Source organism: Chiloscyllium punctatum, chromosome X (genome assembly GCF_047496795.1).
Source record: "Chiloscyllium punctatum isolate Juve2018m chromosome X, sChiPun1.3, whole genome shotgun sequence".
In the NCBI taxonomy this organism is placed as follows: Eukaryota; Metazoa; Chordata; class Chondrichthyes; order Orectolobiformes; family Hemiscylliidae; genus Chiloscyllium; species Chiloscyllium punctatum.
The window spans coordinates 21942450-21970166 of NC_092791.1; the positions used below are offsets into that span (position 1 = coordinate 21942450).

At 38.0% G+C, this 27717-nt stretch overlaps 1 protein-coding gene across 3 annotated transcripts in view; it reads left to right on the top strand.

Annotated features, from left to right (window-relative positions):
- LOC140471127 (electroneutral sodium bicarbonate exchanger 1-like) overlaps positions 1–27372 on the top strand; it is a 767860-nt gene extending 740488 nt beyond the window's left edge. For 2 of the 3 annotated variants that reach the window (XM_072567015.1, XM_072567016.1), the window contains exons 22-26: positions 3344–3478; positions 10228–10325; positions 13057–13170; positions 16739–16782; positions 23930–27372. In XM_072567015.1, the coding sequence (XP_072423116.1) occupies positions 3344–3478; positions 10228–10325; positions 13057–13170; positions 16739–16757 (366 nt within the window). In that variant the 3' untranslated portion in view covers positions 16758–16782; positions 23930–27372. The remainder of the gene's footprint in view (positions 1–3343; positions 3479–10227; positions 10326–13056; positions 13171–16738; positions 16783–23929) is intronic. The other variant, XM_072567017.1, reaches the window with a different exon arrangement.
- Positions 27373–27717: the final 345 nt, after the last annotated feature.

Consider the following 27717-nt stretch of genomic DNA (forward strand, 5'->3'; position numbering starts at 1 on the left):
CAGCAACCATTATGATGAATATATACAATTTAGTTGGAGAATAAGACTAGATATATAACACATTAGTCATGTAGCAAAATCATAAGCATAGGATGTTGAAAGGTGACTTGATAGAAGTTTATAAAATAATGAGAGGTATAGACAGAGTTAATCCTAGTTGTCTTTTCCCTTGGATGGGGGATTTCAAGATGGGGGGGGGCACATTTTTAAGGTGAGAGAGATTTTAAAAAGACATCAGAGGCAAATGTTTTACACAGAGGGTGATTCACGTATGGAATGAACTTCCTGAGGAAGTGGTGAATGCGGGTACAATTACAATGTTTAACTAGATGTAGTAGCAGAATTAGATGCACGTACGGGAAAAGTTTAGAGGGATATGGGCCAGGAGCAGGCAGATGGGACTAGATTAGTTTGGGATTATGTTTGGCATGGACTGGTTGGACTGAAGAGTCTCATTTTGTGCTGTGTGATTCTAGGACTGTATGAATTGTTGAAGATTATGAGGGAACTTGATAGGGTTGATGCAGAGAGGTTGTTTCACCTTCTGGAACAGTCTCGAAGCAGAATATCCTTTCTAAAGTGTAGTACCCAGACATAATCTCAGAATATAGAGCTGTTCATTTAAGACAGAGATGAGGAAGAATTTCTTCCCTCAGAAGGTAGTGAATCTGTAGCATCCTTAACGGCAGGGGGCTATCAAGGATGGCTCATTAAATATATTCAAGACTGCGACAGACAGCATTTAATCATTAAATGAAAATGCAGGAAAGTGGTTTTGAGGATTATCAAATGATTATCAAATCAGCCATGATTTCTTTGAATGTTAGAGCAGATTTAATGGGCTGAATGATTTACGTCTGCTACTACAGCTTATGGTCTTTTGATTTTATCATGAGTGCCAGCATTAAGAGGATCCTTTGTGCAATTTCTGCACCATTGAGGTCTCCTTCGCAGTTCCCCTAAGTAGCCACTGGTTGTGTCACACTTTCTTTAGTCATAGCACCCATTATGTTATTAACAGAATCTAATTTAACATTTTCATACTTTAACAATACTATTCTAATCAGCATGCAGTGCAAGGATGACACATTAATACTAACAGGTCATCCTTAATTTGAAAAGTGGTATCCTTTGTTGCAAATCATAAACAAAAGCAGCAGGTTCCTTCAACATGCTGGACCTTCCCCTTGTATCAGGCTTCCCTTCTTTAGCCATTAACATTACTCTTTGGTCACCCATGCTGTAAGACCTACCTTGTGTCTGCTCCTCAAGATCACTGATAAATTCCTTTAGCATTTGTATCTTTCGATCACCTACTGTAGGGATTCAATTTGCAGGGTTGACAGCAACCATTATGATGAATATATACAATTTAGTTAGAGAATAAGACTAGATATATAACACAGTAGTCATGCAGCAAAATCATAAGATCATTAAGTAACAAGTACCAATCAAACAGGATGGCTCCATATTCTTTCTTGTTGCCTCGTTTCTTATCAAAGTCTCCTCAAACTACCTGAGGGAGCATGGATCCACTCTTGGTATTTCTTTCCTCTATCTGTTTCAACTGGAGCCCTTCCAAACTTAATCTTTCGAGAACATTTTCAGGGATGGACAATAATGGCTCCCCTTTAACACAAGATGTTCACTACTATATTGAACTCCTTGTCCAACCATGAAGTCCATCCTTTTCATGCCCTTACATAATGCTAAGGATACCATGAACAGGTACAGAAAATAATTTTTAAAATCTAAAGGAATGCTGGCCTTTTGAGCTAGAGGCCTAGAGTACATTAGGGGGTAAAAGTATGTTGTACCTATGCAAATATCTCATAAAACCATACCTAAAATCTTATAAGCAGTTCTGGGTACCATACATTAGGGAGAGTCAGAGCGTCATATAGCTTGGAAACAGACCTTTCGGTACAACTAGTCCACTCTGACCTAGGAAGAGAGTGCAAAGTGGAATTATCAGAATGATGCCTGGATTCCCAGAGTTATATTCTCAGAGGTTACACAAACTATGGCTGTATTGTCTGGAATTTAAAAAATAAATGGATCAATTGATTGAAGTTTTTAAAACTGAACAGATAGGGTAGATAAGGGAGTCCAGAACTAAGTGGCACAGTCTAAAACTTAGAGTCTGATCTTTCAGGAGTGACATTAATAAACACCTTAGTAAACACCCCAACACAGAAATGGTAGTAGAAGTTTGGATCTCTTTTCCACAACTAACAAATTATGCTAGATTACTTGTAAGCTTTATATCTTAGATTTATATCCAAAGAATGATGAGGAAAATGGGGCAAAGACGGGTATATAGAATTAGGTCATAGATCAGTCATGATCTAATTAAATGGCAGAACAAGCTCAGGATTGAATGGCCGATTTCTGTTTCTTTATTGAGTCTTCTGAATGTTGTGATCTTGTATATATTTCTTCATAACTGCAACTTTGTTTAGGATTTCATATTAAAAATAATTGTTAACCTTTCACTTAAGGCCTCACAGCATCACTTCAAACCAAATATGGTGGACGCATAACTCCTCATTCATGCGATCTCTTCCTGCATCGAGTGTACTTTTACTTAATACACTGTTTCCTGACTCCAAACAGGCTAATTTGGCACACCTACATGCATTTAAGAGTTTGTGGGGCATTTTAGTTTTCTACCATATATTCTGGACAACTTTCTTGTTTCACTGCTGGATTTGTGAAAAATGCATTTTTTTCACATATTAAGTGCCTCTTGCTCACTAATTTGTGCCTAGCTAGCAGGATGGTTGGTCATTGTATATTGGAGTGAACAATCTCCCATAAATACTTGCAGAATTCTGTATTTCTGTACACTTGAACTAAAAATGCAAAAGAATTACAAACAGAATGAAAAATTTCTCTTATGTCATTAGGTCTTTCAACTTTAGATATTAGTGTATGCTAACATTGAATTTTAATACTGTTTATTGTTTATAATTACTGGTATTTATGAATTTTATTGATGAAAAATACTAATGTAAATATTAACATTGGTCTTCTGTGGTAACTCGATTTTGTGTATGCTAGAATACTGATCCAACTGAGCAACAGATAATGTAACAAGGATTGTGATACCCATTATATATGCCACTTCTATGTAGCATTATGTGGCAAAGCAGTAAACTGCATTTCTCCTTTTAACAACTAGGGAAAAATGACAAAAGTGAAGGTCTGCCTTGTGAGAAAGGAATTGTGTACTTTTGTTTTAGTATATGTATTAAATTTAATTGTTAACAATGAACCTTTTTCAACTGCTATGTGCATGCCCTCAATATTTCTTAATCTGATCTCTGATGATATATTGCAGGTATTAGCTCTAGTTTTTGTTAGAAAATTGATGGACCTTTGCTTTCTGAAGCGTGAGCTAAGCTGGCTTGATGATCTAATGCCTGAAAGTAAGAAGAAAAAACTGGACGATGCCAAAAAAGTCAAAGAGGATGGGGTAAGATTTGATTATCACAATGGATTACAACAGGGAATGAATGTGTGGAATTAGAGTGCGATTAAAGGGAGAGAAAGTCAATGCTTTAATTCCTTCAATGTGCTCTCCCATCTCAGAAGAAAATAATACTTATATATGAGAAATTTATTTTGATGTTTTAATGAAAGTTTTTAACTAGAGATTTTGCTTGGGGTCTTCAAGCCATCAGGAACATTTGTGGCATGTATAGATTGCATAAGTACTACCCTAGACTGTCTTTCCCTTTACCAAGTCGGCTGTTGATGTTCAATTAATGTAAAAAAAGTTTCATATTTTGATAATCTTTTCAACTATACAGTTACATGCAAAATCATGCATTTGCATAATACTACACTCAACTAGTAATTTACCAAATATGTTACAGGTAACTTGATACAAGTCGTCAATATGCTATTTTTGTCAACTTGTTTAAAATTTCCTGAATTAAACTCCATTGCTTTTTTGCATCCAATGGGTAGCCTTGGGCGCAATCTCACAGGCATCTGAGCGATGTGGGCTATGATGAGATTTGTAGCAAAATCGAATGAGAAGTCTAGCAAGGCTTGTCTCAATATTGGGAGTATCTTGCTCCAACTTTTATGCATCTGCCAAGCAGTGAGGCAAGTTTCTCACTAGGCAGCGGCAAGTTGCTAGTTAAGAGGGAATATTGCTTGTTAAATGCCTTATTAAAACTACAACTTGCCTCATTAATATTCACCTTCTTATTTTACCAAACACATTAAACAAGCTAGATGTCAAATAATCTCAACACGGAAATCAGCAGGTACTCAGCGATTTCAGTGTATTGCCTTCATGTTGCTCAGGACCAAACAGCATCTCAGAGCAATATCCATGGGCAGCAGCTGCATGCAGCTCTCATTCATGGATATTAGCATCTGACATCTGCAACCCCTCACAACACAGGTCCAGTCAGCTCTTGCAGCAGTAGCAGATCACAGCTGGAAAAGTCTTTTGTACAAGAATAAGTCAGCCAGAATTAGGAATAAAATGTACTTCAAAGTCTGTGAAGACCAGAAGGAGTCTTACTAAAGCTGAACAGGAAAATCCGAGTCATGACCCAGGAAAAATCTACATCATATTGGACTCCAGAAGTAAGTCTCAGTAGAAAGATGAAAATGCTTACTTTTATGGTAAAATTCTGGAAACTGAAAGAGGGCATAAATCATCTTATTTATCCAACAAACATCTTTTCAACATTAAAAATTCAGGAAAATTCTTCTAAAATGAGGTTATTCTTCAATAAATTCTTTAAACCAGCAGTACAATTGTTCTTATTAGAATATAAAAGTCAAATGCAGAAGATGATTTTATTGAAAATAATAATTTTGAAACTTAAACAAAGTTTTATTTACACCTGAAAATTCTTAAATCTTTCTTAAAATATCAATCAATTACAATTTAAAGCTTCATTGGAAGATTTAATCCTGTTTATCAGTAATTAAAATTTAGTTGCTAATTTTAAAAAAAATTATACCAGCTTGAAGCCACAGTTCAAATTTAAAGAAAAAAAGCTGAAGATACAGTAGAAATTATATAAATTCTTAAAGATTTTTACAATTAAAGTAAACAATTTATTTTAAACACAGAAATAGCAGATGCAATGTTACCTGACAGAGAATTGGTCAACATGGAAGAAGCAATTCATGAGATACAGAATTGCTTCAGGTCCACACACCAAATCACAAGCAGAACAAATTAACATACTGCCTTATTCTGTGGAACCATTAGCAGACTATTAATGGACAAAAACTTGAAGTAGATACTGATCCATTTGTCTTTAAAGTATTTGTCAATTCTTTCACTTTAAGACGCAATCATATTATGGAGAGCAAGATTCAATGAAAGAATACAGTTTCTAGGAGAGCCTGTTGACAGATTCATCAATGATCTGTACATATTGTATGTATCTTTTGAATATGGAGCATTACAACTAGAACTAATTAGAAATAGAATTGTTGTCAAAATTTCTAATTCATCTTTCAGAGCTTTTATAATTAAAAGAAGGTCTCATGTCAGAAAAGGCTGTCCAGCTTGTTTTAGAAGCTGAGATACAAAAAAAACCACATCTCTCACCTTCTTAAGGTACAAGATGCTCTAATCAATCACAAGATGAACCAATGAAAAATGTGCTCAAATCTTTTGATGCCAGAAGTCATTGCCCAAGATGTGGAGCAAAAACACCACACAAAATCAATGTCACAAGAATGTCACTTTTGCAAGAAAGTGGGATGTTTTCAAAAAATATGCAGGAACAATGCTTAGGAACAATAAATAAACCACAAAACCACTGCAAAGCAATAATAAAAAATTGTGATTCACAAGACATATTTCCATTAGAACATGCATATTTAGATGGTGACATTCCTCCTTCCAGTGAAACACCACAGAAATTAGGTGACCCATCTGAACCAGACATGACAGAGGATCAAGTGTCACTGTGTTTTCCAACAAAACGCCTTCAGTTGAAAAATGAAAAATTATAATCTACACAGGAACAGTACTACCTGCAAGTTCCCCTTCAAGTAACTCACCATCCTGACTTGGAAACATATCGCCATTCCTTCATGGTCACTGGGTCAAAATCCTGGAATTCCCTCCCTAACAACATTGTGGGTTAACTTACAGCACATGGACTATGGGGGCTCAAGAAGGCAATTCATCACCACCTTCTGAAGGGCAACTAAGGATGGGCAATAAATGCTGGCCAGCCAGGAACACTCGTGTCTCACGAGTTTAAAAAAAACCTCCCAGACACATCGCAGATAAAACCAACGTAAGAACAGAAGAGGGACAGCTCTTGAGGAGTTTCCTATTCCATAACCAGTACATAATTAACAAAGATAATTAGGCATGGAAAATCATCTGCCAAATTTCTTGCTTCATTTGGCAATCACAGTTGAACCCTTGAGACTAAAAATGTCATGAGTCAAGTAGATGCTTTCAAAGAATCAAAAACATGCTCACATCCACAGACCTCCTGACCCAGTATAATCCATTGTTCTCAACTATTATTACTGCAGATACTTTTAGCCACAGGTATAATGCAGTGCTCTTTTAGGAACAAGCAAAAGGACACAGGAAACCAGGACATTATCCATTCAGAGCATTGTCTGATACTGAAACATAATATGTAGTTATTGAGAAAGAGGCTCTCTCAGTCACCTGGGCATGTGAGAGATTCTCAGATTACATTTTAAGTCTCAATATTGTGATAGAAACTGACCATAACCCACTGGTCTCCCTTTTAGATGGAAAGGAGTTGCAAAGATGCCTTCTCAATACAGAGATTTCAAGGGAAGCTGCAAAAGTCAGAAAATGCCCTCCCCAGAGCTACTATGGACAACTTTACAAGGCCAATTAAGACTTTGTCTGTGAATTTAATTCATAGAGCAAAGACTAAATCACATCAAACAGGAGCAAAAAAATGACCCAGAATGTGTCACCATTCATCAGTTACTGTGTCAATGGTTGGCTGAGAAAAAGCCCAATGGCTTGACTATGAAGCTTTCCTTCAAACATCGATAACACTTCACTCTTATAGATGACTTATTGGATTTGATGACAGACTGATTGTTCCACCTTCACTTAGACCTAATAAGGTACATCAGGGATATTTAGGTATTACCAAAATTCAAAGTCCAGAGCTCGGATTGCAAAAGAAATAGAAGATCTCAAAGCTGATTGTAAGTGCTATACACAGACATACAAATAGAGAGCCATTAATTTCTAATAACGTCCATACTAGATCATGAGAACGAATGGGAACTGACCCATTTATGTTTGATATATTTATGATGCTCTTGTCTCATTGCTGTTAATTACTACTCTTAGTAGATTGAGATTTTTAAAATCCATACCACCACTAATACATTTGTTAGAGTACTACGTGAATTATTTTATGTTCACAAGATCCCTGATTTGGATCTTTGATGAGAACATTGATTCCTACAAGGGGTCCTTGATTTACAAATGTCCAATTTACAAATGCTTCTACTTATGGACACGATCCCAAATAGGGATGTAGTTTTAAAGATATGACATACAAAAATTTCCTGTACTTACGAATGGCTACTTTAAACTGTTCCAACTTGTGTACAAATCAACCTCCAAACAGACTCAAGAACGGAACCCATTCACAACTTGGAGACTGCCCGTATACAGCTTTGCTGAACTATCAGTTCAGAACATCCACTGTGGAAGAAGGTTGAAACCTCAACTTCCCATACTTCCAAAAAAGTTGACTCCGATGAATCTCAAACACTATAAGAATGCTTACTGTAAAGGACAGCATTATTTACAGCAGCTAGCTACTAACTATAATAAATATTACTGCACTGAACAGTTGCCAAACTGGGCCCACAGCAACAAGTGTGGATAAGAGATCTCAATAAAAATGATAGTGATACAACAATTGGCAGATCAACAACGTTTATATCTTGTCAACACATCGGAGAGAACTGTGCACAGAAATTGCAAAAGCCTCATCACTGCACAAACTGTAGCCCTTTACTACTGCAGTGGGATGAACCTAATGATGAACATCATGAGAAGATTATTCAGAATTCACTCCAGTAATGATCAAAGTTTGAATCCACCGTCCTCAAAACTCACATCAGTCCAACATGTGCACTGGCTGGAAGAATAATCAACCTTGATATACTTGTTAAAGCAGTTGTATAATTGGTTAAACAACGGAAAATATCTTAGAGGAGATGTTGTAGGCCTGAAAGATTTAACTTTGAAACCTTGTATATCTCTGCCTACTGAGAAATATGTGATTGTGTCTGGGAGAAGCAAGTCAATTGGACTCGAAAAGTTAACTCTAGTTTCTCTCCACAAATGCTGCCAGACCTGCTTAATTTTTCCAGCAATTTCTGTTTTTGTTTCTGATTTCCAGCTTCTACAATTCTTTTGGTTTTTAATTGGCACTAGTTGTCCGTTGCAGTTGATCCCATCTGTTTATCATATCTCTTACTGTTAACAAGCATGTAACTTTTATTAGCTAAGTATCTGTTAGGAGATACTATTGTCGTTTGCTAAGCATAATACAGCTAACCAGTCTGACGCTAATGTAGCCTGTTATCTTAAATAGCAATGTAATGAACCATTTCTTCTTACTCAACATTGTGCCTGTTCTGTTGAGAACTTATATGAATAGTTCATCCTTTACCAGTTAATAACAGTAAGTCCCTTTGGCCAGTATTATGAAAAGGATCAGTGGCAGTTTATATATCCAAGGGAGACCATAACAGAACCAGGTATTTGCTGTGGACATTTCTTGCAATACTTATTATTCAAAGAACCTACGTAACATTTTAACCAAGCTACTCCACACACTTGAAGTCCATCCACTAACTTACACAATGAAATTGAGTGCGTCTGTAGCTACAACATTCCTTACTGGGCTAAAGCCTTTTGTGACCAGCACAAATTCTTCAGTATGATTAATATCACTCTTTTCTCCTTCTGAAACTTCCGTGTCATATGTCATTTTGAAAGCCTTCTTATTCTGGTTCGAACAATTTGTCACGCATTGATATTTACAGTCACACCTGAAACACTTGTAATGCATTTCTGAAGTTCATTCTTCTTTAAGGCTTCTGACATCTGTTCCAAAAGCATGCTTCTTTGAAGTCTATCTATATTTGATACCCCAGTTCAATTCAATAATTTAAAGGCAACCACTGAATTAACAATCTCCAAATAGAATCTTTGTAATCTTGCATATAGTCTGTTCAATTTCATTATATACATTTATATAATTATCTGGCTTTCTAAATTTCTGATTAGAGTTTATTCGGCTAGCACAAGCACAAAACGGGCTAAATGGTTCCTTTCTGTGCTGTAACTTTTCAATGGCTCTATTGACAAATTAAATAAATGTAATTAACTTGTGATCTGAATTAGATTGATATGTCTTTTGGACACTGCAAATCACAATTCTCAGGTTACATAGTTTGAAAATGATCCTTAAGACTTTTGCATATTCCATGTTTTTCAGTAGACAGGCTGATAAACTCTTGGTGAGACTGGGCCTGACTAAAATCATTAAGTTGCTTTATTTTACAAACAACAAATGAGAATACGAGTAACAATTGTAAACAAACCTCACTTTCTCCACACAATTTTGTGTCTCTCCTTGAAAAATAAGGAAACTATACTAAGCCATGCATCACACATTTTGTGGGTTGATTTATTTTTTTGGCATTACTTAAATAGAGTTAATTCACAAATTATTTTGATGAACTAAAAAGTTTAAATGTCTGAAACATGATGAAGTAGTTTATAAATCATCCTAGTCTGTGCTTAATTAGGGTTAAATACACAATTCATTTTTGTATGATGTAGAAAATTCTGAATAAAACTGGCAAAAATATATTTTAGCGCAAGGAATTTGTGATCTTTTTCAAAAATAAGAACAATTTGGCATTTCCCAGTATTTGAGGTTACATAAATAATAGAATATGCAGAAAAGTTATGGACTTCAGTCATGACAAGGTTCTCAGAGCCACCTCCCTCATACAGAAAAAAACCCACTTCTTAATTGCGATATCTGTGTAATCATTTGGCACTATAGTACAATAATATCCTTGGATCAGTATTAATCATCATTTTTATAAAATTGTGGATTTGGTTTAGCAGAACAACAAACCGTTATTGGTCGGGTTTTTTTCAGTCTATAACAGTGTTTGTATCTCTCTCTAATCTAGGAATCAGAGAAAATGCTGGAACCAGGGGACGGTGGTGTGCACCTACCAATGGAAAGTAGAAAACTGCTTCAAAGCCCAGTAAAGAGTAATATTTATAGGTAATCTAGTCAATAGTGTTTCTAATACTTCACGGTTACTTAGTAGAGCTTCAATAGTTACCATAGCGATGTTTTTAATGTTGTTTGTTTTGAACATTTCCAGCCATTTCTTACCCAGATGATATCACATATGAAAATGAAATATAAATTGCATTAACTAAGTAATAAATAATTTTTTTAAATTCTAAAAATACCAGTCTGTGTAAATGGATCAGATTTGATATTCTCTATAAATATAGAGTATATCCGTAAGTATATTGCCAGTTTCTGAGTGTTTCCTATTTATAGTTAACTTGTCTACCAAGTAAAGTGATATTTGTCATTGCCATTAATGTCGGTACACTGTAAGGCCAAACTACCAAAACAGCAAGTTTGGTTAATTATAAGTATACCAGAAAAATTAATGACCTGTTGTCCAAAGATTTTTATGACGAGTTCACAATGTTGTACAATTATGTTGAGGCATGACTCCAAACCAGTATGTTCAAAAAATATTTCATATCTTGTAGCTTCATACTCTGGCGGCTAATTCTATAATTATGGTAAAACAATGCAAGAATGTATTGAATGCACTGTCGTTACCAGCAGTATTACAAAAAATGCAATGCGTGCCATCAGCAGCATCCTATTACTGCGCAAGAAAAGTATCATCCAGGCCAGCATGGTCTCAATTCTTTGGATATGTGTTACACTTAGTAGTTAATGGAAGCCTTTCTCCTCGACTTGCCCCATGCTTTTTTTCAGGTGCTTTTCAAGCGACATATAGCTAGTTGTCCCTCTCTAATGGAGAGAGATACGTGTGGCCCTTTTGTGCACTAAAGCTAATTATCTGTTGCAACAATATTCCAGACATGTATATTAAAGATGTATAAAAGAAAAATTATTTAAAATGTCAGTGACTTGCAGATTTGCGCTATTTTCTTGAATGGAACTTATGCAAAGTAAAATGCATTGCAAAGAGCGCACAATTTGTACATACTTGCAATATAGTGAATGCACCAGTTGTTCACCTTTTAACCATGGATTTAAAAACTGAAATCTGCAAAACATTGCTAATATTGCTGTACAGCATGTAGAATCTATGTTTCTTTGTTTTGGTTGACAAGCTGAGCATAGGGGAAATCTTAAAAGACCGTTTATTTCCTGAGTTCCTGCCTTTTAGTGAATAAAATATTGATGTCCCAAGTTTAAGACTGCAACAGTGCTTCTTGTTGCATATTTAATAACATTTATTACCAGATCCAACATGCATATCCAACAAGTCCTGGAGCAGATGAGTATATTTTCAAAATAGAAAGCAGCAAATCACATTTCCAGTACAGAATTCTTCATGAGGTATGTCGTGAAAGATTTTACACTCGCACAGGGAAGATATAATTTGGTTGTGCTTCTGAAATTATAATTTTAGTGCAACGCTTTGGTACAGAATTCATTATGTTTTGAAAGTATTTTCAGCTGAGTAATTTAAATAAGCATGGAAGTATCACTACTTGAATGGAACTTCCATTGTTGTGGAATAGTTACATTTTCTATGTTTCAAAGTTTTTATGTAGCGGAACCACTATACAGCACATGCCAAAATAAAATAAATTTCACAGTCTGTAGCCTAACAGTGTATTCTGCATGACCAGTCATTGTGCTATGTTTCAGTTTATTTGGGATGATCTGGGCCTCAATAGTGAGGGCTTACTTGTTATAAGAAAGTGGTCATGGAACTCCTCCTCCACTGCATCTGTTCTACTGAAAGTAGGAAATACCAGGAATTTCTCCTCCTGATGATGAAGCAACAGTCATAATGTCAAGTCAGGATGGTGTGCCTTGAATGGGAAATTGGAGATGTTCCTGTTCCCAAGACACTGCTGCTCTTGGCATTCTTGGTGTGAAACTTCATAGGATTAAAAGATGCTACTGCATTAAGCTTGGTAAATTGCTGCAGTGTATGTAAAGATAGTACATGCAGCAGCCAGTGTGCTAGTGGTAAAAAGGGTAAATATAAGTTTCAGTGGCAAGAACACTGGTCTTATAGACTGCACCTGGCCACAGAACCTCCCTTAATACTGCTAATGCAAGAAGCAATTTTGAAGTAAGCGCAAAAAAAAGGGCAAATACTGAACTAGTGCACGCAATACAAGTTTCTCCACATTATACTCGTTTTGCTTGTTAAATAATTAAACAAATGGACAAAATTCCAGATATGAATTACTAACACAATATTTGAGAATCTTCATTCTGCTGAGATGTAAAATGATTGGTGTCCTACTGAAGTGATAATCATGGTTTTATTATGTGAAAAAGTATATTTCAGTCATGCAGACATGCTGACTCCTGGGTTAAACTTATGAAATGTAATTACAAACATATTTGTTTTTGTTTTACAAAAACTCAACAATTTAATATAAGTAGTAGTATTCAGATTTGGATGCATGCCCCACAGCTTATTGTGTCTTGTAAATTGAAGTTGGGAGGGGAGATTTTCCTCAATAGTGAAAATGAAACAGCACCACAACTCATAGTAAACACCACCGTTCAGGAGCTATAGCAGCAGTGGCTCTAAACAAATCTTCGGCTCACTTGCCCATTCTCTGAGCTGAAAACAATTCTCTGACTGCCTTTATTATGTGACTGGAATTGGAAATGATACAGTTGAGTTGATTATGTATTAATCTGCTAGATTTTTCTTAAAATCTTGATAATCTCTTTCTTGATTATGGCACCTCAACTTTGGTTATAGGTGTGATCCATCTGAAATTAATATCTCTGATGAAATGTCCAAATCTACAGTTTGGAAGGCACTCAGTATGAATACAGAGAGCAACAAAACAAAGGATAACACAACTTCAAAAAGGTAAAACTAGTATTCATTTAATGTAATTTTAACGTTTTTGTCATTCTGGTCACACAGTCATCCTTTCCTACTGGATCAAAAAATTTGGAGTAGGCCGCTGTGTGATTTACAATTACAGTTGATGCACTATTCTTGAACAAGGAAAAGGTTCCCACACAGTTAGTTTGTTTTTCTTTCCTTCAGCAACACACAAATGTGTGCCTATTCCAAGTGTTTGAGGCAGAGATTCAAGTCTCCACTCCATGGTGGGCTTAGTTATTACAGTAATTATACAATCAAAATATACAGCTTGGGAAGTCTGGTCTGACCCCAGTCTGTGCTGGTTGACCTCAGAGTGCTAGCTTTGGTCAGAAGACGGACCTTCAATTGACCTCAGTCCTAGTAACAGAAAGGATCACCAGTCAAGGTTCTCACTGCTATCTGCTATCCAGTAACATGGAAAGGGAACATGTAGACATCCTGAGAGACAGAATCACGCTTGATTCTGGTTCTTCCCACTGTCGAATAGCTTGTGAATCTTTGCTTTGATTGTTAATTTGCTTTGGGTAATTCAAGGCAGTTGGTATCGAGAGAACTATGCTCCTCATTAAATGACCTCTTGACAATAGGGGTTAATTTTGTCAGACATAGATTCTTATTATCTGTTTTGCATTCTTTTGTTACATTATTTAATTCACAATTTTATGGTTAGTCTCAATAAATGACAATACCAGTTAGCTACTATTAGTAATGAACCCATCAGAGATTCAGGTTCATGAAGGGACCTGACCATAAGTGACGAGAGATGGGTTGGTGGAGGGGGGGAGAGTGTAGAATTTGGCAGCAGGGGCCAATTAGCTGGCCTCATTTTGCAGTGGGATGGGAAGGCCAACTGTGACCTTCGCGGTTTGTGAAGGTTTGTAGCTCAGGTTGAGGTTTAGGGGGTAGGTTTGCTCGCTGAGCTGTAGGTTTGATATCCAGACGTTTCATTACCTGGCTAGGTAACATCATCAGTGGCGACCTCCAAGTGAAACGAAGCTGTTGTCTCCTGCTTTCTATTTATATGTTTTTTAGTCCTGGATGGGGTTCCTGGGGTTTGTGGTGATGTCATTTCCTGTTCGTTTTCTGAGGGGTTGATAGATGGTATCTAGATCTATGTGTTTGTTTATGGCATGGTTGGAGTGCCAGGCCTCTAGGAATTCTCTGGAATGTCTTTGCTTAGCCTGTCCCAGGATAGATGTGTTGTCCCAGTCGAAATGGTGGTTTTGTTTTATCCGTGTGTAGGACTACGAGGGAGAGAGGGTCGTGTCTTTTTGTGGCTGGCTGGTGTTCGTGTATCCTGGTGGATAACTCTCTTCCTGTTTGTCCTACATAGTGTTTGTGGCAGTCCTTGCATGGAATTTTGTAGAGGACGTTGGTTTTGTCCATGGGTTGTACTGGGTCTTTTTTAAGTTGGTTAGTTTTTTTTTGACGTAACAGCACTGTTCACCTCCATCAACATCGACCTGGCAAAGGAAACACTTACCACACTTTTAGAAGAGGCCATCACACACACCCCAACCACCATCAATCACATTACCAACAAAAACATCATGAAGCTAGTGGACCTGTGCCTCACCACCCACTTCACCTTCAACAACATAATCTACAAACAAACCAACGGCACACCCATGGGATCTCCGCTATCAGGATTCATAGCAGAAGGGGTAATGCAAAGACTAGAACAAACAACCCTACCAACCATCAAACCAAAAATCTGGGTCCGCTATGTAGATGACACCTTTGTCATCACAAAACGAGACAAGATAGAAGAGACATTTAACATCATCAACAACACCCTCACAGGCATAAAGTTCACCAAGGAGGAAGAAACCGACAACAAACTCTCATTCCTGGACGTCACAGTCAAAAGAAAGGACAACAGAGAACTACAAACCTACGTATACAGAAAACCGACAAACACTGACCAAATACTTAACTACACCAGCAACCATCCCAACACACACAAACGAAGCTGTATCAGAACACTATTCCAACGAGCCACCACACACTGCAGCACAGACGAACTTCGGAAAACAGAGGAGAACCACCTATACAACGTATTCAAGAAGAACGGATACTCAAAAACATACTGTGCGCAAATTCCTCAAGAACAAACCACGACAAGCAGACCAAACACAGCCAGAAACCCTAACCACCTTACCATACATCAAAGAAGTTTCAGAAATGACAGCTAGACTACTAAGACCCCTCGGAATCCTAGTAGCACACAAACCCACCGACACTCTCAAACAAAAACTAACAAACTTAAAAGACCCAGTACAACCCATGGACAAAACCAATGTCATTTACAAAATTCCATGCAAGGACTGCCACAAACACTATGTAGGACAAACAGGAAGAAAGTTAGCCACCAGGATACACGAACACCAGCTAGCCACAAAAAGACACGACCCTCTCTCCCTCGTAGTCCTACACATGGATGAAAAAAACCACCATTTCGACTGGGACAACACATCTATCCTGGGACAGGCTAAGCAAAGACATTCCAGAGAATTCCGAGAGGCCTGGCACTCCAACCACAACGCCGTAAACAAACACATAGATCTAGATACCATCTATCAACCCCTCTGAAAACGAACAGGAAATGACGTCACCACAAACCCCAGGAATCCCATCCAGGACTAAAAAACATATAAATAGAAAGCAGGAGACAACAGCTTCACTTCACTTGGAGGTCGCCACTGATGATGTTACCTAGCCAGGTAATGAAACGTCTGGATATCAAACCTACACCCTGTGACCTTCCCCATTACAGATTTAAATTGGACAAAAATGGGAAGGTACAAAATAGAAATTGCTGGAAAAGCTCAGCAGGTCTGGCAGCATCTGTGGAGAGAAAGCAGAGTTAATATTTTGGGTCCAGTGACCCTGCCTCAGAAGTGGGAAAGTGATGGGTGCCCTATTACAACTCTACTCATTGACTAAATGCCTCCATGCCACTAAACTCACCGTGGTGAACTTTAAAACCTATCACCCACTGGCTACCAGAGCCCTGCCCAACTTGATTCTTGAGTAAAATTTCAATTACATACTTAGTTTCCTGCCTGAAATCAGGTGGCACATTTATTAAAAATTTGAATTGACTTAATTTGCATGCACACTCTGCCAATTGGTTCTGAGCTTTGAGCCACCTAACCAGTAATCCTTAAAGGAATTGCTGTAAGCTGCTCAAAAAAAACTTCCAATATATCTATGGAATTAATTTTTTGTCGTTCTTTCAGCCTCATAAAACCTTTACTCCTACTGACGGTGACATGGGTGCCCTTTTATTCCCAAACTCTTGACTGATTAAAGGAGCAGCTTTGGATAATTAGCAAATTATCTACTAGTTCTTGTTTAGCATTGACAGTTTGCCAATCTCAGTCAATAAGGCCTGAACATGAAAATGGTTCTGACATTCATTGGGTGGACAGTGTGATTGCTCTGCTTAGCGTGCATCCTGTATGAAAATTAGCCCATAAATATTGAGAAGAACACCTTTAACATCTTCCTTCGTTATACTTAGTAATATGACTTTCTTTTACAGCAGTTCCATTCAAAAATAAATGTATGTTGATGCTCATGAATCAGGTGAGTCATACTTCAGGTTCATTTATTTGGAAAAACAGTGAAGTTATGCTCATTAGGATGAATAATGTCAATCTAGTGGGCCAGATACAGTTCAAGTTTACTTTGCTTTCTCAATGAGTGTGAATTCTGATCTCAGAAAAGAAGCCTCAGTTGCACCAGTTTTATACTGCTATTTCACACGCCAGCCTGTAGACTGGTATGATTTCTGGTAAAAGCAAACAAGTGCTGAGACCCATATGCACATGTTGAAAATAGCTAAAATGATTTCACATACAGTCCTTATAGTTCACAAAAAATATACTATCAGTCTGTTCTGGATTTTAATACTGATTCCTGATAAACAGAATAGTGTTTATTAATCCAATGAGATGATTTTCAAATGCCATTTCTTGTCAAATAAAAATAGCTTGATTCTGATCCACTTAGTATTGTGTTCCACATCAAATCTGCTCACCCATCTCCCTTCTCCTTAGTGATTCACATTGTGTCCCAGTCCCATACTGCCTCATGTTTAAAATTCTAATGCTAGTGTTTAAATCCTTATATGGGCTTGCCCTTCCCATTGTTAAACTTTATAATCCACTCTGAATTCTGAATTCTCTCTCTAACCCTCTCTGCTCACCACCTCTCTTTACTCCTTTAAGATCCTTTTAAATTTACCTTTTTGATCACCCAATAATTTCTCATCAGCATATTTCAGATTTTGTTTTATGCAGATTTTTTTTGCAGATGGGGAAGCAGTTATAGTTTGGATTCAAGGCTAACAGTCCATTCAATGGCTTCAGCTGATGCAGTGTGAATTGTTGTGATGTGACCAGGAATGCATCTCTCAGGGCAGGACTTCAGTCAGTGATAGTCTGAGTTGGATGGACACATTCACAATTTGAGCTGTTTCTCATGGTGCACTTATAGAGAAATGGCCTGTCCTCCAGCAACTGAGATTTGTCCACATTTTCCATGGAAGGTGGAAACCTGTGACTTCACCACTGGTCAGCTATCAATTTGTGATGCATGATGTTTGCAGTCACCCAGGTCACCATCAAGAGGTAAGGCTGTCATCAATTTGTAGGATATGAACTTTGTGCCAGTAAGGAACACTTTAACCTCCACTAGAAAATGGAGACTTCAGACACTGCAAGGATTGCCATTTCAACCTTCCATCTGAACAACTTGAATGGCAGGAAGAATGCTATGTTCAGTTCTGTACTGACCACTAACCCATATCCCAGTGCCAAATTACCTTGACATCACCCTTAGCCATATGTTGACTTGCTGGCAACACCTCCAGAACACTGGAATGAAGGTCATGATCAAACTGGATCTCAAATGGAGACTTGCAAGTACTCCCTAGGACAGCAGAGCCAACACAGTACATACTTTTTCACTTGCCTGGTTTACACTGTGGCAGAATAATGCTGCTCAACTTGATTCAGGAGTCATCACACAAACATGATGGATATCCACCTCCAGGAAGTCATGGCAATTGTTCCTGAGACACCGAGACTAACACAGCTTGAGTGGCTTCCTGTGTGTGTACATTTTGAGGTTCCTGATGTCTGTAAGGAAAACATTCTCTTCAAATAACATCACCAGCTGACAGCTCATGAAGCACTCCCATCAACACAGGACTTCAAAAATATCCACAAAGTTGTCTGAAATATTTAAGTTATGTTAAATCCAGACCCTGTCCACCCTTTCAAGTGCCACTATTTTGAAGAGGAGCAGCATGGCTTTCCCAGGCATCCTGGCCACTACTCATCCCTTCACAAACATTCACTGAACATAACAATCAATCTGGTCATTATTCAGTTGCTTTTGTGGGACCTTGCTTGTGTAAATTGGTTGCCGCATTTTTGTACAAGTGTCTTGAGACTAGGAAAGGTATTAGTTCTTTATTTCTGCTTTGAATAAGAATTTTCACAATCATGAAGGCAATTATTCCCTCAAGCCTCTCTTTTGATCCAGTCCCACATCCTCACTACATTTTTCAATATTTTTTCTCTCTAGAAACACATTTCATTGACTCTTGAAATCATTTATATTGTTCACTTATGATATTCTGTGGTGACTTAATTTACAAGTTTATAACTGATGGAAAATCTCTACCTGACATCCCTTCTCATTCCAATTTCCACATTTTAATTTTGTCCTCTGCTTTTTAACTCGAAATACTAAACTTTGCTAATTTCCTTCATGTAACCTTGAAAATTCCAAAAAACAAAACCCAACTTCAGCCCTCCTCAAAACTTAAATTCTTGACATCTAGAATCATTATCATCAGCAAATGCTTCAGTCTTCTCTTTAATCCTCGCTTTGGCTTGGGGCTGAAATTTTGTACTCAGAAATACCCAATTTTGCCTCCAGAACATTCCCCGCTTAGCTTATTACTTAATGTCAGCCACACAAAGCTTTCATCCAGCTGTCACCTGAACAGTCAATTTCTTAAATATGCTATTCTCATCAGTTATCACAAAATTTCAATGGATCTTGAAATCTATAACCCAACTCTTCACTTATCTCCACTCATCTCCCAAAAGGTTCATTTCAAGGTCTTAGTTTTCAATGGCCTCATGTCACCCTATTTGGAAAATCCTGTTATCTATATATGCCAACCTGCATCCTAAATTCAACTAACTTGATACTATAAAATATCCTTCACTCCCTGCCCAACCCTGGTCATCTCATAGGCCCACCTTACAAACATTGTGCCTGTGTCCCCTGCATTTCTTTTCCAAAGTCACTGCTTGGCTCCTGAAGCCAGGGAGAAGGAGGATCTTTTTAAAAGATTAAATCCTGACAACCACAGCCTCAGTCTTCCCTTTTGAAATAACTCCGCAGAGACTGGTATCCCATCACCATGTCACCCTTTATTTACATGTGGAGAGTCCTTGCCACTGATCCAGAGCTAGCTCTCAGAGTGAACAGAACCTCCGACACTCCTGTTTAAATCTGTCAGCCAGAGCTCCCTGATTGGACTAGATTAACGGCCCCAATCAGACAACTGATAATCTGTGACCCGCCTAGTTGATTTTGTTACAATCGCTATATGCCCCCCCCCCCCCCCCGCCCCAAGTCTGAGGACATTGGCCAGTTTTTTTTTGTAGCTACTGTTGGGGTGTTTTAGCACTGGGTCAGGTTCCTCCAACTTTGCCTTTGAGACTGGCGCATGTAACACGCAGTAGCTTGCCTCTTGTGCCCAGAATCTCAGAAGAAATTCATTCTCCTCTTCAAGTGGTAAAGGCATTAAGATTGTGACATCTGCCGTGTCCAATTCAGATTCTGAGGTAGACGGGTGAGGGGGGACCTCAGAGAGACTTATAAAATTTTAACAGGACTAGACAGGGTAGAAGCAGGGATGATGTTCCCGAATGGTGGGTGCGTCCAGAATCAGGGGTCACAGTCTGAGGATTTGGGGTGGACTATTTACGACGGAGATGAGGAGACATTTTTTCACCCAAAGAGTGGTGAGCCTGTGGAATTCATCACCAACAGGAAGTAGTTGATGCCAAAATATTGAATGTATTCACGAGACAGTTAGATTTAGCACTTGGGGTGAATGGGATCAAAGGTTATGGGAAGAAATCAGGATTAGGCTATTGAGTTAGATGATCAGCCATGATCATGATGAATGGTGAAGCAGGCTTGAAGGGCTGAATGGCCTCTTCCAGCTCCTATCTTCCATGTTTCTATGTTCACAGAGAGGGAAAACCCACAGGTTCCAGAACAGTTGGAAACACCGTCAAGGAGCCGGGCATGTCTTGCTCTGACAGCGTTTGAGTGTTTGCAGCTTTCATATCATCCACATGCTTGCTTAAGACTGTTGCACCTATTCGAACTTTATTCGTCACTGGACCTGACCTTGCACCTTCCATACCTCTTACCTGTGCAGGGCCAGTCCCGTGGTTCCTATACCAAACTTGTCCCCTGAAGTAGCTGTCTCTCTCACTTAGCGGTTTCTTGTTTCCGGCATTGGTGTTCCTAATGCCATTTCATTCCCTTTCCCTCCCTCCCCCAGGTCCAGGAAGATCCAATTTAACCTGGCATGGAGTCTTCTCCCCATTAGCAACTCTGCTGAAGCTATCCCTGTAGTGGTATAAGGGGTGGTCCTATTTTCAAATAGAACCAGGACAGATACTGCAGCTATTGAAACTTTAGTATTTAGCCTGCCTTCAAAGTTTGGACTGGTCTTTCTGCCAGACCATTGGATGATGGATGATGTGGAGCTTTGGTATATGTCGAACACCATTTAACTTTAGGAAATACTCAAATTCCCTGCTGGTAAACAATGGCCCATTATCTGTGACCAACACTTCCAGGAGTCCATGTATTGTAAAAGATGCATGCAGTTTTTCTATCATCCCCGTGTTTGATGACTGAACTCTGCACATCCAGCCATTTTGAGTTAAAAACATTGAATCCATGAAAGGACCTACATAGTCGACATGTGACAAGTCCAGAGTTTACCCAGCTATTCCCATGAATGTGGGGGTGCAGCTGGCTGTAACTTTTGTCCTTGTTAGCACTCTGGGCATTGCCCCACCAATGCAGCTATGTCTGCGTCCAATCCCGGCCACCAGACATATCTTTATTTTGGAGACCCCTGGATGACCCTGGTGGAGTTCAGCCAGTATCAGGTAGCCTTTTAGTACAATCAATGGGAGCTGAACGAGCTGCTTCTCCTAAGAGACTGGAACCCTTAATCAGTCAAGGTTGCCCGATGTAGCTTCTCAGTTTAGACGAGGCCTTATGCAAACTTAAGGGTTGGAATCCAGAGGAAATTTTGTGAAAGACTGGTTCTGCGATTACTGATACAGCTGTGTTGGTATCAACCTCCACTAGGGCGGCACGGTGGCTCAGTGGTTAGCACTGCTGCCTCACAGCATTGGGTCCCAGGTTCGATTCCAGCCTTGGTCAACTGTCTGTGTGGAGTTTGCATATTCTCCCCGTGTCTGCATGGGTTTCCTCCAGGTGCTCTGGTTTCCTCCCACATCACAAAGATGTGCAGAGCAGGCGAATTGGCCGTGCTAAATTGCCCATAGTGTTAGGTGCATTAATCAGAGGGGAAGTGGATCTGGGTGGGTTACTGTTTGGAGGGTCGGTCTGGACTTATAGGGAATCTAACGTAATCTAATCTGGAACCATGGCTGAAGAGCTTCAGGGCAGAGGAGATGACCTGGGGGGTGCAGTGAAAGAGACTCACTGAGATCCTTGTAGAGAGAGGAGGAGAACTTCTTCAAGGTAGGCATCCTTGGAAGAGGCTTCGCAGTCAGGTTAAAATCAACTAGGCAAAAGTGAGGACTGCAAATGCTGGAGATCAGAGTCGAGAATGTGGTGCTGGAAAAGCACAGCAGGTCAGGCAGCATCCAGCGAGCAGGAGAATGAACGTTTCAGGCATGTGCTTTTCCAGCATCACACTCTCGACTCTGATCTTCAGCATCTGCAGTACTCACTTTCTCCATTAGAACTGGGTGACCATTTAACTAGACATTTATTTTGATTGAAATTACTTAGCAACATCCAAATCAGAGCCACTGTTCCAAACCAAATGTAGGTGGGCTTTCCAGGGTGTGTACTCTCCTGGATATCACCCTATGAGATCTCTTACTCAGTTTAGGTCAAGTGGGACACTTTTGCTGTCTTGAGTACGTAAACTGGCAGCAACCACAATGGTTTGCCGGTCAGGATGCTGAAGAAAATGTTAACCATTTGGCCAAGGCTCGGCTTTGTTTTGGGGTTTTGCTGTGGGCTGATCTAGAGTCCCTGTGTTCAGGATATGTCCTGAGTGAGGCCGTGGAACTGCCTTCACTCAAGTGGTGTCCCCCAAGCTCAGGGGGCCTGCCGAGGGTGTTCACTTCCATCAGAATTTCTTCTGTAACATGCTTTATTCTCATTGCCACTGAATAACTCCAGAGGCCGGTATCCTGCTACCAAGTCACCCTTTATTTACATGTGGAGATCCAGCTCTTCAGTTGAACAAATTCTCTGACACTCCTGTTTATTTATTTATTTTCCCCCTTTTTTTTCCTTATCCCCACACTACCGCCTAACTGCAGTAGTGTTTATTTTTTCCCCAGCACCCATGTTGTGTGTGTGCAGGTGTGAGACACAGTGAAAGACACAAGGTGTACGAATCTTTATTCAATTTCCACCACCAGGAAGAAAGAAAACAACCGAGTGGCCAGTGACAAGCAGTGCCCTACACAAAAGGCAATGCTGTGTGACACTCCTGTTTATTTTTTTTACACTCCTGTTTATTTTTTCTTTTTTTTTAACCCCCACACTACTGCCTAACTGCGGTAGTGCTTATTTTTTCCCCAGCACCCATGGTATGTGTGTGTGCAGGTGTGAGACAGTGAGAGACACAAGGTGCACGAATCTTTATTCAATTTCCACCACCAGAAAGAAAGGAAAACACCCGAGTGGCCAGTGACAAGCACTGCCCTTCACATCAAAGGGCAATGCTGTGTGACACTCCTGTTTATTTTTTCTTTATTTTTTTTCTTTTTTTTTTCTTTTTTTTTCTTTCTTTTTTTTCTTTTTTTTTTCTTTTTTTTTCCTGTTTTTTTTAGTGCTTATTTTTTCCCCAGCACCCATGGTGTGTGTGTGCAGGTGTGAGACACAGTGAAAGACACAAAGTGTACGAATCTTTATTCAATTTAGGTGAAGGATTTTATTTTTTTTTCTTTTTTTCTTTTTTTCTTTTTTTTTTCTTTTCCCCCACACTACCGCCTAATTGCGGTAGTGCTTATTTTTTTCCCCAGCACCCATGGTGTGTGTGTGTGTGTGTAGATGTGAGACACAGTGAAAGACACAAAGTGCCCAAATCTTTATTCAATTTCCACCACCAGAAAGAAAGGAAAACACCCGAGTGGCCAGTGACAAGCAGTGCCCTTCACATCAAAGGGCAATGCTGTGTGACACTCCTGTTTATATCTGTCAGCCAGGGCTCTCTGATTGGACCGGGTTAACATCCCCAATCAGGGAACTCATTTTCTGAGGTCCACCTGGCTAACCTCATTATGATCACTACAACTTCCCTACATGCAAATTCCTCTCCATCCACCTCACATCTTCCTCCTCAAATAGTGATCTGAGCCATTATTTTCTGGAGGCATGATATCAATTCACATCTTTTGTTTATTCTTAGGTTTTAATCCCAACATTGACAGAAAAGGATGAAGCTGGAATTGACTCAGGGAAGAGCCAAAGTAGAGAGGTTTTCAAACAAACAGCAACACTGCGTCCTGGAACATCATTGAAGAATAAAACAAATTGAAGGCAACAAATTGTCCTTTTAAGAACCCCATTAAGACCTTTCAAAAAGAAGTTGAAGTATAATTTTAATTTTGATTTTGTTTTTGCAAGTGATTAGATTGACCCGAGCAAAAGTTTGAACTCTTGAAAGAAATGTAATTTTATGCATTTTTAAAAATTTTCAGTTTTGTGATACAATGCCTGACAAAAATAAACCTTTTGAAAGATCTTAATCTCTAACCAGCATATAATTTGAAATAATTGATGTATAGATGGTAAGAATAATTAGATTGGTTATATGTACTGCATTACAATTATGGTGTGATCACCAGTGTTGTTTCATGTTATTTCTACACTTCAAGGTATGTTTCATGTCCCTGCATGAAAGATCTATTGTCTATCAACATTGTTTACATGTACCTTGGTCACTAAATGTTATCTTTCTAATTAATAAAGCAACTTGCAGTGCAATATACTGTACAAATTAAAATCGCTACTAATATACTACATGGCTAGTGAAAAGATAATTCTGAAAATGTTTTCTAAGAATCCCTTACCAATAGACATTGAGAGGTTTCTGTCATCTGAAACCCTCATCAGCCTGCTGGCAGTAATATCCCTGTTGTGAACTTTGAGGGGTACTAAAACGAATGATGAACAATTGTATGGCATTGATATGATAAACAAAATTTAGTTAATATTTGTTATTATGCTGAAGTGTGCAGAATGAAAGAATTAGCTTAGAATGTTGTGATTATATGAAGCTTCAGAACTAATTAGAAAAATACAAATTTTTTAAAATCCTGCAAAACCATACCCTGTGAAGTTCAGTTCTGAGTACATAAAACGTTTCCTAACTTGCAAGTTCATTTTTAAATTGTTCCCACCGGAAGCATCTGCTGCCACATTCTTCAAAGGACATTCTGTAGTTACGTTTTAAATTACTTATATATTGTCAGATAATTTCACTTCTAAATAATCATAAGGTAAGTTAATTAACTGTTTCTTAAATCAGTATTTTTAACAAGATGGGAAGCTTAAAGTGCAATAGCATAGCAATACGTAATTATTTTCATTTATTCTTTAGTGTCAGGGAAGAAATGTCAGAAATTCATTCGATGGGAAAGGATTAAAAATGCAAATTTAAATCTAGTATCAAAACTGATACATATGTAAGTACCATGAAAGTAACACTAGTTCATCAAAAAGAATAAGCTGTTGAGGGCAAATGGTGAGCAAGTCTATGTCTAACGCTAAGTAAGACCATCTACAATCAGCAGAGATTATCAATATACTTGAAGATCACCACATACCTCTGGACACGAAAGTCAAAAAGTTTTCAGTTGAAGGAGAAAGGTAATGTCTGGGTGGAAAAAAGATGGTGTTTTCAGGAAGAACATAACAGACTTATGTCTAGTTCATAACATATCATAGAGGTAGAGAAACCCAAGTTATGGACTAAAATACCACTACAATTCTCAAAGGATTATATATTATGTTATAACAGAGACTGGTGGAGTGCACTGACAGTCTATTCCCACTATGCCACAGGTCACAACATAATATATTATGATATTGATATAGCAAATTAAAAAGCTTATCTATATCAGGTTTTAAATAAAAATGTCTATCAATCAGTGTTCTTCAGGAAAAGAGAAAATTTGCTTTTTCTCTGCAGAGGTTCACTGAAATAAAGAAGAACACTTTCTGGTCATTAGGGCCATTCTTGAAGGCATAATTGCCAAGGCATAGAATGTTCTGATATTCTGATATATGTGGTCAAATCACTAATCATGCATCATTGTCTCTGGAGTCGTAGCAGATGCAATTTGCTCAGGAAATACAATATTGAGAAGTTCTTGCAATCATACTTCCAGAAGAACCAATAGATTTTACTTTGAAATCAAAACAGGGTATTTTTCAGAATAGGAATGACTAAGGAGCAGCCTTTCCCCATAGGCTTTTGTTTCCCAACTAATTCCATATATCAAAGCACCCTCCATCCAGTCACTGTTCAAACAACCTTAGCAGGGGTCTACAGCAGTACAAGTTATCACTACTCATGTGATTTCCAATGTCCAATGAGCTTTCAGTTACCTCTGAAATAAACCACGTCAGGCATTTCCATAAAATTCAAAATAAAGCTGTTTTTCCACAATCTTTCAAAACCCAAGTCCTCCAAGACATTTTAAATCTGAAGTGTCATCATAACAATTAAGACCATATTGAAACTGTGCTGGTTGCAGGCTGTTGAGGGCACCTGGCAATAACAAAAAAAAACTCTCTATTCTGCTGTTAAAACTCATTTCTTCAGATACTTCAATTCACAACTTTAGAATCTTGTACCATTATGTAACATCTTTAGAGCACTGTTTTTGTCTGATTTCCTGGAGAAACACAGCTATCAAACAAGTAATTTCCATTTTATGATTTTGAATGTATACATACCAAAAGAAAATAAAAATATGAAAATATATCCTTAGTGAATTTAAAAAAGTGCAGGCACAAATTTTTAATATAGCTTCTTTCTAGTGGACATGTAGAAATAGAGACGCATTATTTTATTTTCAAAGAGACTTATAGAAATATATTAATAGATTATTTTGTTGCAGAAAACCTATAGTCTTATGACAGTTATAATGTAAATAAAAGTACAAGCGGAAATCAAATCCACTTGGTCCACCAAGCAGAAGCTTGTTGGCCTAAATCTGAAGGATGGACTAATAGTTCGCATACACAAGATGACCACAGACCCCTTGAACTAAGAAATATAAAAGTATAGTAAAGCCAAAATGGCTTATATTTTAGTGATGCCATTTTTGTTTCTGTTTATTAGTCCCAGATATTTAGATGTGAAGACCCAGGTATATAATTGTTTGTTTACGGTATTGTTTAAATGGAGTAATGTGATTGCAGTTTCAGTTCAAGGTGAATGTAAAAGTTATTTATGATATAGTGGAGGAATTGTTTGTAAAAGTGCTGTAAAGTCAGGTAATGCTGTGTTTAATCTTGTTTTATTTTGTTGCAAACTTGTTGTAGTGAAAATAGAGATGCAGTAAAATAAGTGTTCACCTAAACTGTAACAAATGAAGAAAAGCATCATTTTAAAGAGACAATATTCCTCTTATTTAAATAGGCCTGCATTTTGCAAAACATTAGAATGGATTTTCATTTTTTCTTAGCCTGTCATGAGTATCAATGAAGATGATAGAAACTTTTTTCATTTTTGTTCAAAATGTTAAATGAAGTCTTACTAACAATGTGCATAGGTCGTAAAATGCAGCCTTTTTAGAACAAGAGCAGAAATTCTGTGAACTTAAATAATTAAAATGTGAATGGAACAATTATAATTTATTTCTATAAGGAAATAAAAATGATTAAAATACAATGATTTGATTATTTCTTAGATAAAAGATCTGATTTTAAAATACTGCAAGTGATCTTTACGATGTGATGATCCATTAATATGAAATCTTAGAGTGGTGGGATATGCATATATACTTGTGACTCCCAATGTTGTGTTTCTAATCTAGCAAGCATCATCTAGTTATTTCCTCACAAGATATCAGGAAAAATGTGCTGAATCTTCAACCTTACTGCTAACCTGCTTTGGAGCAGCAGTGGAAGAGCTTTTGGAGCAGGTCCCATTTGTTGCTTGATATGGAAAAGCTTAAAAAGGAA